Source organism: Ixodes scapularis, unplaced genomic scaffold, assembly GCF_016920785.2.
Source record: "Ixodes scapularis isolate PalLabHiFi unplaced genomic scaffold, ASM1692078v2 PGA_scaffold11__112_contigs__length_91849675, whole genome shotgun sequence".
Classification (NCBI taxonomy): domain Eukaryota; kingdom Metazoa; phylum Arthropoda; class Arachnida; order Ixodida; family Ixodidae; genus Ixodes; species Ixodes scapularis.
In genome coordinates, this window is record NW_024609837.1 from 8,937,094 (window position 1) to 8,954,113 (window position 17,020).

Here is a 17,020-nt window from a genome sequence, read left to right on the forward strand (position 1 = left end):
TGTTTTTTTGTTTGTTTTTTGCGGGTTGAGGGGGGGGGGGGGAGGGGGCGGCAACCCGCTTGCTTTTTAGCTGTGCCCGTCACCGCATGTTCCCCCGACGGGACGTCTTTTTTGCACGTCGTCGGAGCGCAGTCACATGAATTGCTCTCCGCAATTTTGTTTATTTTGCTTGTTTTTTTGGTGTGTTTTTTCGCTACAGGCTGCAATTTGGGCAGCGCGCTGGAATTAATATGTATCTGTGCGACTGCGCGCTAACGCCCAGTTCCCGGCGAAGCAGTTAAACTCTTCCTCTGTGGTTGCGGGTCTCGAAAGCTTGTTTGTTTAATGCAGTTTTTTCCCACGGGTTTTTCTACGTAAAACATATTTTTTGGAGAACAGACGTGACCGAATGAATTACATCTCGGTAAGTGGTGACATGCCAAGCTAATGACTGCTGTCTCCAAATTTATTTTGCTACTTGGGCTTTCACTTCTGCCTTTGTCATACTTTGTTCTTATGTTGTAACCGTGCAGTAAACTAGCAATACTATTTTTTTTGATGCCGGCCCTTGCGCTGGGGTTAATACGAGAGAGATAACGCACAAAACTAGGCTTATTTTATAGAAGCAGATTTTTCACCCAAAGATCACAGATGGTGGATATACTGCTGGCACGTTAGCTGGTACGAAATTATTAAAAGTAAAAGTAAATTTGTACATGAAGGCTCGCCTGGGTTTCCCTTCGAACCTTCTTGTTTAAGGAGCCTGGAGGACACAGTCTCGAAGAGGACACCTTACCTGTGCATGGTTAAGAGCACGCGCTCCATGGGCTCAAGCACATTTGACTCTCCAATCTTGTCGAAATTCTTCACGTTAGGGTGCCTTCGTGTGCGCAAAGCGGACATGAAGGCACCCTATTTCACGTAATTCCGGAGCATGGCTTCTTCGTCGTTATCTGACATTGCACGCGCGACTCCACAACGTGGTTTCGTTTTGCAAAGATTCCCTCCACCCGCCCCTTCAAAAAAAAGAAAGAAACAAAGAAACGAACAAGCAGAAAGGCCACGAAAAAGAAACCACACGCAGGAAATGAGACATGTCGGAGAAGAGGACGAACACGCGTTCTTGACACGATCAACATAAAAATAAGAACTTTGGGACTTTGGGCCGCTGGAGGAGGGAGAGGCAGGGGGTACGAAGGTGGTCATGCTATGGTCATGTGATCTTTGTGCACACGTGACTGCTCCCTATGACGCGCAAAAAAGGTGTCCCTTCACCGACAAGTGCTTCTGTCGCCACCTGGTGATGCTTTCCAGGCGCAGGAACGGTTCCTGTCTGCTAAAGTGTTTCCTTGCTTGTTCGTCTAAATACTTGTTTTCAGACAAGCGTACCTGCGCCTTTTGCTGTGCACGCTTCTCGTGGAAGGATGTGAAATCTTTTAGCAGCTCCTGACGCTTTAAAACGGTTTTAAAGAATTGGTCCCGCAGTTGAGGTGCAATGACCTCCGTCATAACTTACAGGTCGTTTCCAAGGGTAACCGGAAATTTTCCCGAAATCTTGCGTTCAAAACAAGCGTTTTAAAGCGAATAAAGAACGCCTACATATGTAAAAAAAAAAAAAAAAAAAAAAACAAGAAAACGAAATTGATTTGCATTATTTTTGCGCACCTTACGGTTTCGTACAGCCTTGTCATTTCGGTCATGCCGCTGTGGAACGTTAATGAGATGCTTGGGAACACGAGGGTTTGGGGCATCTTATTATCTCTTCGCAGCCAATGAGGTTGCGTCATTAGCCACCAAGAACGCCGAAGAACCAATCACGAAGCGTTAGCATAATAAGCCACGCCCCACGGTTCTCACGTCACACCGCTGCGGTGGCGCTGCTGTCGGCGCTCGCGCAGACGCTTAAGTTACGCAAATCTCGTTTCTGCACATGCGCAGTGCTCAGTGTGGGCAAACGCGGAGCTGTTTTGTAAACAGTGTGCTGGTCTCTGTCGAACTCATGCAGCGAGGCGATTATAATTATCGCGGGACCGAAAAGATGCGATACCTCCTTACCTACGGATGTTTGCTAATTAAACTAATATTTAAAAAAAATTGTGACGTCATTGCTTCCTGTATTTTTGTTTTGTTTTGTTTTCTCGATACCTAATCGCGTCGGGGACTCGTTTGTAAACGTCTTCCTAATGGCTTCCAGCAATTTGGGAGGATGTGTCGCTTCCCGCGGCGTCACGTTTTTTTTTTGTGTGTGTGTGTGTTTTTTTCTCGTGCAGCCCGTGCCGTGTATTTGTTTGGGTTGCAAGTTTATATATCGCCCCCGATGTATCCGGGTCCGGGTCGTCTATTTCGGGCCGGCCCCCAAGTCCCCGCGCCAATATCCTGCGTCATCTGCCAACACTCGGCTGGAGGAACCCTGCTTGTTTTGGTTGCGTTTTAGCCGACAGTGATTGCGTTTTACCCTGGCTGGTCCTGATATATCCCTGCACGGCTTCTCAGCCGAGGGGTTCGGTCGTCACGTCCTGGAGCCTGTGTTTGGGAAAGCAATGGTGCCACTCTATAAATGTCGCACGCCGATCGTTGAGTGGCGAATTTGGCCGTCTAGGATGTGACGTCATATCCGGCATCTCGGATGCCGCCATGTATGGTCCAAAGAAGGCGAGAAAGAAAAAAAAAGGAAAAGAAAGACGTTCACAATTCTCTGTAATGCCGAATTAGAGCGCAGCTCTTGAGGAGGAGGGGAGGGTGTGCCCCTTCTCCCCCTCCCCTCTTCCTCTTCTGCTCCCCTCCCATTTAGCGGGAAATTTTCGCCAAATTTCCCGCGGGATGGATTTTTAATCATCCCATTTGGATTATTTTTCTTACATAAATGATAATTTCTTCGGTTCAGGAGGGAATTGGGGATCTATAGACCATAAGTGGTGATGTTAGGTACATCTTTGCAACAGATCCGTCAGATGTGATAGCGGGGGAAAGCTTTGTCTCATGCAACGGGGTTGGGGGGAGCATGTTTTCATTTGCTGCCGTTTCGGGACGCGTATAGTCACGTGATACAGTCATGGCGCTTGATTGGCTGCAGTGGCTCGTAACGTCCGCTTCCAGCTCTTCTGCCGTCGTAAACGGGGCCAAAAGTTGGCCAGGCCCGTCCCGGTTCATGGGAGAATCTGGGCAAAATGCGTCGCTTTCTGCGATAAGGAACGACGTGCTGTATTGAGTTTCAGGGGGAAATTTGAAACTCTAGGTCATGCGAGGGGCGATGGAAGCGACTTGGGTTTTTGCGTGTTCGCCTTTTATTTATTTTTATGGATGGCTTTTTATTTTTGGCACTTTTATACGATAAATATTACGGGTGTTCGGATATACATGCATGTTTTGTTGGGTGGGTGTGCGATGCCGACTTGTGTATTTTGTTATGCATGTTTAAGCGTACTTCCGTGTGATTTTTGCGTCTTGCCTTTTGGGATGTGCGCGTGCTTACTAGATCCTAGATTGTGTATGTTTTCGTGATTAAAACACGTTGGTTCTGTAATAAAAAACAAAAAAACAAAATACCAATACTTGAAAATCGTCTGAGTGTACACTCCTGTGCCGTTAAAAAAAAAAAAAAAGGAGTAACGAATTTGTTAATTTAAACCGAAAAAAATGTAATGCATGTGAGTGTGTAGGATGTCTACGTGCGCGTGTAATTGGTTTCTTGATTCACCAGAAAAACAACAAATATTATAACTTTTACTCCGAGTAGTAACCATTATTTCGCGACTTTATCGTATCCAAACAGGAAAAATTCCTTATGATTGTAATTAGAGAAGTGTAACGGGATCTCGGGATGTCTAGACATAAGCCTTTATTCCCAAACAAAAAGAAGTAACTAAATTTTGTTCATTAAACGCTACTTAATTTTCCTGACTAAAAGAAAGCATTCAACTACGTTGCTCCCCAAAAAAGTAACGCGCGTTTCGACAGAGTAGCGCAATATCCTCTATTCCTCGATAATAAAAACAAAAACAAAAAAAACTGCAGGGTTATTTAAAGAATTGCTGCCATACATTAATTAATATATTAACCTGTTGTAATAAAAAAACACCCCTAGTCTTACTTGAAAGATTGGCTATGATGTTACTTCGTATGTATACCAATGCTGTTATTAACAAAAATTACCCATAACGTTATTTTGTTCAATAGACTATATTACTACCTGAAAAAAATAATCTGTTGCTTTCAAACTGACCTATATATGTTTCTTGACAAGTAAACCATATTGTTATCTGAGAGAAAGAATAACCCATACTGGTACCTAATAAATTAACCAAATTATCTGAAAAATTACCAGTACCGTTAAACAAAATAAAATCATCTTATATTTAGCTCTTACTTGAAAAGCTAACAACATTCTTCCTTTGAAAAAATATAAATATTGTTATTTGAAAAACTAACAGTATTGTTACCTGATCAATTAACTATTGTTATCTAGAAAATTAAAAACAGTAATCTTACCCGAAACACTAACAATACTTTATAAATTAATCATATAATGTGGTTTTCTGGAAAAAATAATTTGCATAGTGTTGCTTGAAGAAATAATCATACTGTTCATTGGATATTAAACCATATTGTTATCTGCAAAATAACTATTGCCACTTGAGAAATTGTCGTAATTGCTAAATACTAAAATCACGATATTGTTATCTAGAAAAAATAAACACTACTCTTGAAAAACTAGCAGTATTATTACTTGAGAAATTAACCACACACCATAGTTTTCTAATAAAAATAACCTATAATATTACTTGAAAGAATCATCCATATACTGTTACTTGAAAGATTCATCATACTTGTTTCTTGACTGATAAACCATACTGCTTTATTATTTTTTTTTTAAATGAAAGAGAAACAAACTCATTAGTCGAAATGCCGAAAAAAGGGGTTCCGTCACTTCAACATTCTAATTCTTTCAAAGAGCCCGTTGCAAAACCTGTGGTTGGCGTACGGGCCACGGCGCGCTGCGCGTCCTGTTTTCGGTTTTCTCTTTTGTTTACCTAATGTATTGCTTTTCTTGTCTCGTTTTTTTTATTCTATGTATACGTGATTACGTGATAATGTTAGTAGTGTTTTTTTTTGTGTGTGTGTGTTTTTTGGGGCGTTGTTTTGTCGTTTTTATGATGGATCGTGTTCTTGAGCGCCTGCGGAGGCGTAACTGGTTTTCTAGGGGAATGAATTTTTGATCCGATCGCTAGACCCTGCCGCGCGCATTTCAGCGCGTATTTGTGCAGCGACCCTGAGCCAACGTCCGTTGCGGTTGTTTGTGTGTGTTTACAGACTTTGTTTCCGTGAAACCGCTACCTAAAGAAAGCAAAAGAGAAAAACAGAAAGCGACTGTCAACGGATTTGCATTTACACCCAGCGTTTCTCTATATCTTTCTTTTCGTGCGCAGGCTGGTTTCAATTGAAGTAGATGTCGAGGGTTTCCGTGCCCTATAATTTTCAAACCGGAAACATTAAATAAGGCTGCCTGTGGAATAATAAAGCGCAACTCGCAAAATCTGTGTTACTTCCTAACTACAAATTGCTGTATTACCTAACTGCAGCCTTTAGCCGCCTGCTAGATATGCCTACCCGATAAGCGTAAGCAGATCTGACGGTCGTGAAAACGCGCCACTCAGAGTGCCGAAATCGACCTGTCGACTTAGTGCACTAACCTGTTTTGAATACGCGGCCGTCAAAGCACTACTGATGATGTAATGCGAGCTGTTGGATTCTTTCAGGTATTGATGAGCGCCCCTGTAGTGAGAATACAATAACGACCTCGACGTAGCTGAAACCGCTTCGCTAAAAGCGCCGTTTTTTTTTATTATTATTTATTATTCTTTGCCCTTGGTTTAAACACCGCTCTGCAATTACGGGCGTGAATGTAATTTGTTGGCCTTATAAATCTACCCGGATCGCGGTGACAGCTCAATGGGACGAGGGCGCGGCGTATGTGACGTTTGCTGTTTGTTTTGCGGTTGGTGGGAAATCTAACGGCTCCACGGCGTTTTCAACAGGACGAATTGGGGTTGTATAAACATTGTTGTAGAAAAAAAAAATAAAGTTCGGTTATCATAAGAAGCGAACTGAATAGTGAGTAATGGAAATGCAATTGGGGGAAAGTAGCAGGAAAGAAATGCGCAGTGGAGCGGGTATACGTTGTGAAAAGAAATTGAGAAACAGCTAAGCGGGAGAAAAGTGATAAGAAAAGTGAGAAAACAAATAATTTCATATAAGCGTAATTGGAAAAGGCCTCGCCTGGGAGTAATTTCATAGAAAAGCAGTTGGAAAAGAAATGAACTATAGATGCTCCGCAGATAACTCGTAGAAGCACGAGAGACACTCCATTGAAGCGACCACAGCGATGCTTTTGGTCGCTCGTGTCACTATTATTCATAAGCACATGATATTTCAAAGTAACGAAATCTTAAAAAAAAAAAAAAAGAAGACTACTACGCCTTTTCCCTGGCTATTGCTTTAAGCCACAATCGCTCTACTCGCACATCATAAAGAAAGAAAGAAGAGAAAAGACAGTGGAATTTGCTGTTGACATGGTGACGGAAATATAATCGGACGCTCCTAAACAGTGTCGGAAGCATGTTTCGCTTTATACATGCTTTGAACATGGCTGCAGACTGTTATTGTATGAACAACGTAGCAAGACCTTGATAAAGGGAGGAAAAAACACGCCTTCAACAGTGTTTTCGGACTGTTTTTTTTTTGGATGATGCATCGCATTAGCGTATGGGACTTTAGACGTTCGCTGAGCTCGGCACTCGCGGTCTGCCTCAACGCGGCGGCGTTTTCGCGCTAATCTTTCGTAAATCCTAAGTCGGTGTATCATTATACTTTCCCGCTAAACTTAGTGGGATACAGGTTACACCAAAACACCACTTTAGATTTTCTTGTGTTCTATAGCTTAGAGAACGCTTCTCGCGAAAATTCGGGGTGGGAACTTAATTGGTTTATAATTATTCGCCCCCTTTTTTTTTCGCTACATTTTGCTATTGAATGGTGCCGTATACGATCTCACGGTCTGATGTCTCTAGAAACGCCCTTGCACTTAAAAGGGTTCTCCGGCGAAATTTTGATGGTGTCTGGTTTTAAATTTGGCGCAACACGTCAATAGACACGACTCAACTAGTACCCAAAATGTAGGTCAAACTATTTGTTATTCTAGATAGTAATAAATTTTGAAATTTCGTACACACTATTCTTTCTTTTTTTTTTTTTTATTATTCTGAACGACTCTGCTTGCCACAGGAAAAATGTGATGACTGATGTTGAAGTTTGAACAATACAGCTTGTTCCCAACGCTGGAAAAACTCACTCTATAGAGTCTAGCAGAATGAATAAGAAAATAAAGCCCGACATATCGTGTTTTGCGGTTGTCTTTTCGACCTGAAAGTTTTACAGCATGTAACGCCACCCTACTAGAACGCGCCGGGAAATATTTAGTGTTTGTATTGGCATCCACTTCATCTAAAGTTTTCTCTACCGAAATTTGAAGTCTAGAGGTAATAAAGATCATACCGGAAGACTAACGCCGGAGTATTGCAAAAACGTTCTTTAAGTGGCTAAAAAAAAAAAAAAAAAAGCAACGCTTTCAAACGTTTAATAAATAAATCATCACAACAACAACAGAAGAATGATTTAGCGATCCTTAAAGGTCGTACTTGCGAAGGTGCCTAGCGAATATTACATCCACAACAGCCTCGATTTTTTTTTATTTTTCTTATTTTACCCATTGTCGGTAGTACGTCTCTCGCGATACAAGCTGTCGTGTCCCTTTGATGAGAGAGTCGTTAGATGCACACGAGCGAATGGCTTCGTCACGATGTCGGCCCGATTCCCCGTGAAAAAGAAAGATCGTTTCGATTGCGCAGTCCGCGTTTGAAAGAGCAGTTTCGAACGCGAAGCTCGCTCAAATACGTTTTGCATTGCTCGTTTTCGCGCGAGTGTGCTGGCCAAAGCGAGCTGCAGGGTCTGGCGTCTCGGAAGCGCTGCAGGGGTCATTGTTACGAAACTGAGTCTTTGGACTGCAGAGTGGATGATTCCACCGAGTGAGCACTCGCTGTTCACACACGCGTCGAATGTGTTTTTGCGTTGTCTTGCGACGCGCTTGCAGGGAGGGGGTCGCGCGGGCGTTGCTGAACAAAAAAGCCGTTGCGTTTGCTCGCGTGTTCGTGTGTTTCGAGATTCCTAATGTCGTCGTTACGGTCAAACTATGCAACAGCGATGTCGGAAGCGTTCGGGATATGAGGGGGGGAGATTTTGCTTTTCCTCCCCCAAATCGTGTACTATATGAAAAAGAAAAAAAGTCGTTGTGCGTGGTGTTTAATTATTTTTCAACCAGGTCCCGTTGTCTCGCTCAGCATATACAATCTTCGACTAAGAATCATTTTACTACATGAAAGATGCTCACGAGAACAGACTATCGCGCGAGAGGCGGATGTGTTGAGACTCCAGACCGGGAGATGCACAAACGCAATGCCGGTATTTCGTACAAAACGGCAAAACAGGACGCCAGCCGTAGCGGTCGACGCGGAAACCGATGGTGTGACTCTCGCTTCAAGATCCGGTGTGGGCGTTTTTCCGTCACCGTATTCGCCGCTTTCGGGCGACGAATTCGACGCAATGCGACGCAATACAGTACGATGCAATGTTTACTTCTTTCCCTTTCGAAACTATACTACTTTGTAAAGTCCCGGATAAGCCAAACGCAAATGTGTGAGTCGACCTTAAAACGCAGTAAAGCGGCGATGTCGCGTTCGCACTAACAATGTCGCGCGGTGCATAATTACTTTTAGCTCTCGTAGCGTTTTCTTCGTTTGATCTTATGTACGCCTCATCGTATACGATACGGGTAGACACTGGGGAAGAGGGCGAGACGAGAGCGCGATGGAGATGAGTTGTTACCACACTCTTAGAAAAAAGAGTCAGTATAGCCCTCCCTAAAGGGAGGAACGCTCTTGACACATATGTTCCTTCAGAAAGGGAGAAACTTTCGTCCCTTAAGCAGGGGAGGAAAAGTTCCTCGTCGACTGCATCTCATTCTGGCGGCCACGAATCGAGCAAATCGAGCTCGGTAAGGCTTAACGAGAACACTAAGTCTATTGCACGAAGCGAGAGGAGCAGGAAATAAAAACGTAACACGAGCTTTCCGCGAACTGTATTTATTTCCGAAGTTTCTTTACCCCTGCAGGTAAAGAAACTTACGTTTCGAAAGCATGCAGTCACTCAGTCTTCTCATCGTCAGCACTGCGATGTTCAACGGAGACAACCGGCACTCAGTTCGCGCACTTTATGTCCTACCTTTGCTATTCCTCAAGCCACAATTCCTTCGTCAACCGTTGCGTCAACCGCACATCACGGAGGAGTGAAAACCATTCGCCCGCAAAACCAAAAGCCGCTCTCAAAAAAAAAGCAAATCCGAAGCAACCTCTTCGCTTATCTCAGCACGGTAACACGAAATTATGGCGTAGCCGCGTAGCGTAAAAGGATGTTAAATCGCTTGCCACCAGATGGCAGGGTCAAGCAGAGTAATCGCACGTAGCTAGGCTAGGTGGCGCTAGGTACCGCCCAATTCATGTTTTACAAAAAAATATTTTTATTTTTTTACGCCACAATTGCCTTCCTTTCCTACGGAATCTCTAACACATGTAGACACGTTGCGCACACTACAAACATCAGGTCAACATATAATGATCGCATACACAGGCATCGCACATACAAACATCAATACAACAACACACTATCCCGATCACTACTACCGAGCCCTGCGTTTCCGTCTTTTATAGTAGTCGTTTTGAACGTACGGAATTTTTCGGTGACTCCCTAAGCAAAAAAAAATATTCCGAACATGTTCATTTTTTTCCAGCAATGTCATACATCTGGGGCTATTTTAATGGCTCAAGGGATGAATCTCTTATTAAAAAGAAGACGCTTGATCATGCCATAATTATTTGAAAGCCAATAAATCGAGCCGCTCCAATGTGGTTCCAAGCCATGAGTTTGTTTTCCCGCACGGCCCTTCGTAGCCAGTATTTATATTGTGGTGTTCGTTTTTCTATTTGTGCTGTTCGCGCAAAGCTGCAACTGCCGTCTTGAATTAATCTCTCTAGAGCGGATATCCACTCAGCTGGAAGTGATGCTTCACGGGCACAGAAATCGCTTTTCGAACAACTTGAATGCAGTCAAAGCCGCGACTTGCGACAACTGTTAAGTGTACGGAGCTGCGCCGTTGCGAGCTCGAAAACTTCTAGCGCTCATCCCAGCGCGCCACTTAGAGGGCAGTTTCTACAGGAACCGTAATATATTTAAACAGTAAATTAAAGGATAGCGTTTTTTGTTTTTTTTTTTCGATTTTGCCTGTCTTTTTTTTTTATGCTAAACGTCCATTATAAATATACGTACTTTCCGTCATACTTTCGTAGTGTTGTCTTTTCCCCAGAGCGCAATCGCTCTCGGGGACCGAGTCACATTGGCCACTGTACGATAGGAGCTTACCGTTCAGACCAGCGTTCCAACATGACTATCCACACGCCGATCGACTGCACCTAATCCCTCAAGTGGTTTTAAACTCTTTAATGTAAAGCGGAATGTCATCCTGCGACACCCCGGCCCCTCCGATAACGGCCCGACCAGCGGCATCAATGCCCGACAGTTTACGTCTTCTCATCTTGTTGTTACAGCACTGATACGCGAACACACGGTCACATCGGCGATAATTCCAGTCTTCTGCTCACAACCCACAACACTGCCATCACAATGTCGCTGACACGAAGAAATACAGAACCACGTTGACGATGTTGCTGACACGCAGAAGAATCACGTTGAACGCCGGTTGGCACTCGGCACGGGACGACGGAACCGAACTCAGCGCGGAAGGCACCCAGGCAGCCGGCAGGAAAATCTGTCTTCCTTAGACGCAGTTCCCGCGATTTCCATAACGTCGAAAACGTCGACACAGTTCCTCGTGGTTTCACTGCTGTAGTTCCGCGTGTGTCCCGCAAATTGGAGACGGCCGTCTTACCCAGTGTATGTAGCGCTGCTGGCACTGCTCCGGAACTTCGCTGTTTCTAGCGGCTTCGTTAGCTCGTTTGATAAAATTAGTGGTAAAAACGTCAATGCAACCGAAATGTTCTGCACGTTTGGACTAGAAGACGGAATTACAGGCGGCCTTCGCTGCCGCTGAAGCTCAATCAACTCAACATTAATTTATTAAACAACGTGCGCGATGTGCTCGAAAAACGAAACCGAAAGAAGATGGGTCGGGAGGGCGAAAGCTTTCTCCGGTCTGCCTGGAGGAGGAAAACGTCTCGGAGAATAATAAGGACTTTAATTTTCCTTTCATCGGTCTGGGTTTGTTTATATGTGTTTTGGTAAACAAAAATAAAAAAAAAAAAACTTTACAAAAAAAAAAAAAAAAAAAAAAAACCATTTTTTGGGGGATGGAACCGTTGACCACTTGGTCAGTAGCCCGATGTTCTACCCCTGCGCCAACTGAACAAGGAGGAACTTGCCCTCCTCCTTTCATCTGAACTGCCGTTCCTCCCTTCTCTGGGCAACTTGTCCGCAGCAAGGAGGAACAGTCGCTTTTGCTACCTTTCTCCTCCCTTTTTTCTTAGAGTGCAAGAACGGGCCGCCATTTCGCCATACATGACGGTTAGTCCTAAAACATTGGCTTTTGGTTCGCACAGGTAGCGCTACATTTGGGCGAAAAAAGAGCGTTCAGCGTTTATTTTTGCGCAAAAAAAAAAAATATTTCTTTTTGTGGAAACGTATATTTTACGGGTGTGTTTGAGGAACGATAAAGCTCAAACTCAAACTTTTTTGTTTTGTTCTTTGGGCAGGCATGCCCATCCGGTGCAACAGCGAGGGCAACCTGTTGGAGGCCGTGGCCGAAGAGCGGGCCATCAACAAGATGACGCACCGGTCGCAGGACGACACCCAGGTGAGTGCGGAACGCCGTCACGAGGCCGTCAACCCCCGATGCCTCGCGTCCCCCATTGTGTTGGGGTGTTTGACGACGGAGGTGATCGGCGAACAATGCGTCGGCCTTGCATACAGAGCGCTCCGATGCTCGATGCTGACGAACAATCGTTCGTTGAGGAATGACTAATTATACAGCGTGAGCCAAATATATGGATTCAGCTTACTTCTAAATAAATCGCGAAAAGAGCGGTCACCAAGTGGGCTTCTGACGTATATTAAAGTCGGAGATTGAAGCCGCCGTCCTACTAATCGTAGATGAAACAAAAGATACCGCTCCAGACAGGATGACTGAATTATTCGTGGGCACACCTCAAGCTCGTTCATGTTTGCTTCATACGGATGTACTTCGAACGTGCCGATAGACACCTTTGTATGACTAACACGACATGGAACATGGAAGACCTCAGGGAGTGTCTGCACACTGTCTCATGCACGATGGCCTGGGAGCGGCTGGATAGATGTACACAGCGCGACACTGTTAGCGCGAACAAGCCGTCGCCGGTTTTTCCAGTTTTTCTCTTTGAAACCAAGGGATGTCACCCAAATTATTATTGGTACGGAAAGATCTCATTTAGTCCTATTATGTAAGCAATAAAAGTTCGTGCTCGCTAATACCATTGAGAAGTAAAAGGCGAAAATGCGCCGATGTCGTGTTCGCGCTAACAGTGTCGCGATGTGTATGTATGTACGGATGTTAATAGCCATACCCTTTGTAACGGACGGTAGCTTGCGCCACCTAGTTCAAGTCTAAGAGAACTAGGCCAGGCTTAAAGGAGCTGTGTAAAAATTTCAGTGCTTTGTTTAAATAATTTGGGAGTTGATGTCTCAACCTTTCCGAAGTAAAGAACAAAAAACCGCTTTGCCTCTTAGTTTTATCTTAAAAATGGGCAAAGGTTGAGGTTTTCGGCACCTCTCAACTCCTTCACCATCTTCCGAGTCACGTGCGCTGTGACGTCAAAGGCGGTGGCGCCGGGTTCCCGTGAAGTTTTCTCTCTAGAGCCATCAGTGAGCAGCGAGAGCTCATCGGCTCGCGACGGCGTATCCACGTGCTGGCGGGCGCAGCGCAAACAATACGGTGAAAGGGGTAAAGTCTCATCCGGGTCCGGCCATACCCGTGTGGCCCTGTCCCCCTCCCCCTCCGGCTTCTGGCGGCTGTTCGTGGTAGCTGATAGAGCTGACGGTTTTGTGGACCTAGGATAGATGGCGCCACTAAAACTCCGTATAATAACAGTTTTGTCGATGGTACCAGGTTTTTGACGCATTTATATTTATGTTGGAACGAGAAGATTGATAGAGAAGTTACTTTTATCGAGGAGGTATTCGCGCAACTTGCTATCTTTCTACAAGAGCTCCATTGACGTCATGCCGCGTGTTTCTCATGGCCGCCGCTCGCGGCTGCAGGTCGGGGAATATTCTAATTTTTGCCGCACGATTACGCGGCGGAATCGCAACATTTCGAAGGAAGGGGGTGTGTTTTCTGCCCTTTCTGACAAGGTGAACAATGTCAAAAGTAGAAGATGCCAATCCTTTCGACGTTAAAACCGTTGCACAGTTCATTTAAGAAACGCAGTGCACGGCGAGTCCCGTCACCCGAGCATCTCATTATCTATCCGCAGCCAGTGAGATTGCTGCATTTGCCGATGAGAACGCCGACGAACCAATTACGAAGCAAGAGGCTTGACCGTAGGGAGCCACGTCCTGCAAAAAAACAAACAAATAGCAACAACAACAACAATACAGAAAGCTTTGCGTAGCGCTTAAGGAGGTTTTGCGCATTATTCCTGCACTGCGCGAAGTAGTTCTCACAAGATTTCGTTGTCGAAGGAAACAACGACGCTTTTTGACGTTTGAAACGTGCACCCGTCTCGATAAAATGACATGAAGCTAATATTACAATTGAACGCACGACGAGAGAAATCCCAAACTTGCCGCAAAAAGCCAGTTTTTTTTTTATTTTTATTATTGCTGTTTTTGAGGTTTCCGTGACTTTTTAGAAGTGAAAAAAGCGCGTGCGCAGCTTTCATCGGCTATCGAGGTGTGCGAGCGCACGGGCACCTACATGACTTTGGCGTCATTGCCACAGAAAGTTGTCCCCGCGTAAACAACTTCCAAGCATGGAGATCGGCCTGCTTTCTGTCCGACTCGACCCGGAAACAAATGCCTGCGAGTTCTCTTCTTCCGATTTCCTCGTAAACGAAAAACAACAGCGTACGTCCTCTTTTGTCGCCGGTATCTATTTCGGACCGAGCTCCTCGGAAGCGTGACGGGAGTCACTGCGCGTGCCCCGACTCGCTCGTGCTTCTGCGTCTCTAATGACGCCCAGCTGTCACGAACCTCGGGGTCAAAAAGAGACGGACAGCTGGAAAGCATCTTCGTCGCCGCCGGAGAAACCGGATTTGGTCGGGCAGGCCGCTATCGCGGCACAGTGCCTGCCCTTGGCTTTTCTCCACATCTGGCGGTACGCAGGAAAAAGGCTGACAGTGCAGTGGAAGGTACGTGCTCACCGAACCAATCAACCGCATCCCTCCCCACGTCACGTGACCCCTTCCTCTGAGCCTGCGTATGGGCCGGAGTGGGGTCACCTTGTGAACGACAGACATACGACAGGTCCAATGAAGTTGTAGCTTCCACCGCACTGGCAGCTTGGGGGGGTGTACGTCCCTGCCTTCTCTGTATCTGCGGGTGCAGGGTGCGAGCGAGAAGCAGCAGCTTTGGGTCTTTGTTTTCCTTCGGTCGGGTGACTCAAGAAAGGGACGCCCGCCTCGCATTAGGGGCGGCGTTGACCGCTGAACTTTGTTCCTTGTTTCTTTTCTAAGTGGCCTTCTCAAGGCCGCCGGACTTGGTCTGTCTTTCTCGGTCTGTAAAAAAAATTCCCGGAGGGCGTTTTTTTTTTTTTTTTTTTTTGTTTACCTCTTCTTGGATGAGATACAATCCGGAAAAAAAAGTAGTGCGTCAAGGTTGATTATGAACAGAAAAAACTAGAGTGCCTTCATAGAAAAAGCAACAGCAACAATGACAGAAACCAGAATAGCAGCAGTAACAATACTAGCAGCGACATTAAAAACAAGAATAACACCTGCAGTAATAACTATTGTGGCAACAACAACAACAGCAACATCAAGAACAACATCAAGAATAACAACAACAAACAAACAAACAAAAACAACGGTAACAATGGTAATTAACCAATCCAAGCCAAACAGCTGTAATATTAAAAACAGCTGCAACAATAACAATAATAACAACAACAACATCAGCAACAACAAAACTTGGAGGGCTCTTAAGCTTCGCCTTTAAGAGTGGAACGCCATGCGTTACCGGGCTGCTTTTTTCATCGCCTTCTCATTCGCTTGTCGTGCTCTTCCTGCCACTGCCAGTGAGCAGCTAGTGCGGCGGAAAAGGCCTAGTGATTACCGCGTCTGGCTCGCAACGGAAGGGTCGTGGGTTTGAATGCCGCCTAAAATTTTTCAATTTTTTCTTTGAGGCAAATGAATTACGCTGTAAAGTGAAATTTTATGAGACATGCGGCGACCTTTAGTTTGCACTATGTGTTATGTTTTTTTTTAATCTCTTTCATTCCGCCCGTGACGTCACGTGTCCGGTGAGGGTTGTTTTTGAAATTCCCGCGCGAGGTCATGTGGTTTTGACGTCATGACCCTATCGACCAACCAGGATTTTCCCGTTACAACGCTGCAGCACCAACAGTTCAATCCAAACTAATGCAACAATAACAACAGCAGTAAGAACAATAACGATAACAGCAGCAACAATAACAAGAAAATATGAACTCACGAAAGGATAAAAAAGCATACAAACGTAGAGTACAAATCCGTCCTTTTTCTTTTTGTCTTTTTAAATTTCTTTATGTATTGTATTTAAGTCATCAACACGCGCGTTTTCTCTCGAGTAAGGCTCGGGTAACGAGAACAGCAATAGAATCAACAGAATGAGCAGCAACAACTACAAAAATATGTCCTTTATATAACGGAATGTCGGTTCATGATGCTATGTTTTTGCAAAGTTTAAGCCCATGGTTGAGTAGATGGTCGTAAACCTGATGCTGTTGCACACTTTCACGCACTAGTTAGTACAGCTGCTACGGATATTTTAGGATTTGGTACCTAAACTTTCATCGCCAACGTGATCGTATTGCCAAATCAAAGTTTAAAAACAAATTAGTTTCTCAATTAAGATTGATAATTTTGCGCAACGCTGTGTTAATAAAACATATCTTTGCATATGTGTGGGCATTATGTACTTGTTTGTAACCATTTTGTGCTTTACCGCTACCATTATCGGGCTTTTTGGTAAGCATGTAAAAGGAATGTTGAATTAATTAATTAATAAACGTACGTGACACCGTGTCATCACGTGCCACGGGGTATGCGCCGACTGCTTAGTTTGCAAAATAACACAGTAATCAAAGCAGAATTAAAAAAAAAAATACAATTAGCACATCGAAGAGAGAAAAAAGTAATACACGATTTGTAAATTTCGATCAAATCCAATCGGCTTTTTACAACGGCAGCAACCAGTAGACGTGGTAGAAGCAAGAAATTACAATATATTTAACGATATTTGTAATATTCGATTGAAACTGGAAAGTCAAAGGTTACTGCCGGCGAGATTTAACGTTTTATTTGATTTAAAGCAAATAACATTAAAATTATCAAGAATAAAAATGGCCAGTTTGATTCGGGGTTCTTACAAAGTGAATGACGTGTAAAGGAACGTATCATATTTAAATGTTTTTTTCAGAAAAAAAAAAAAAAAAAAAAAGTTCGTTTAGAAGAAAGAGTGTTTTGCGGGTTCTCTCGGAGAGCTTAATCGAGTTATGATGAAATGACCGCAAGCAATTGCAACCTAAGCTTTTTTTTTTTTTTTTTGATCCGACGCTTAGGTTAATTGTTTTCACCACGTGAGTACGATACTGGATTCGTGCTCTTTTGGGAATAGAAGCAGATTAACTTTATTTTTATATTGTGAAATAAGTGCGAATTTTTGGGCCAGCTGCGGAAGAGGACAG

General features: G+C 44.2%; 1 protein-coding gene across 2 annotated transcripts in view; it reads left to right on the top strand.

Moving 5' to 3' along the window:
* LOC8030117 overlaps positions 1-17,020 on the top strand; it is a 265,725-nt gene that overhangs the window by 5,166 nt on the left and 243,539 nt on the right. For both annotated transcript variants that reach the window (XM_042288815.1, XM_040218935.3), the window contains exon 2: positions 11,853-11,953. In XM_042288815.1, coding sequence (XP_042144749.1) covers positions 11,853-11,953 — 101 coding nt within the window. The remainder of the gene's footprint in view (positions 1-11,852; positions 11,954-17,020) is intronic.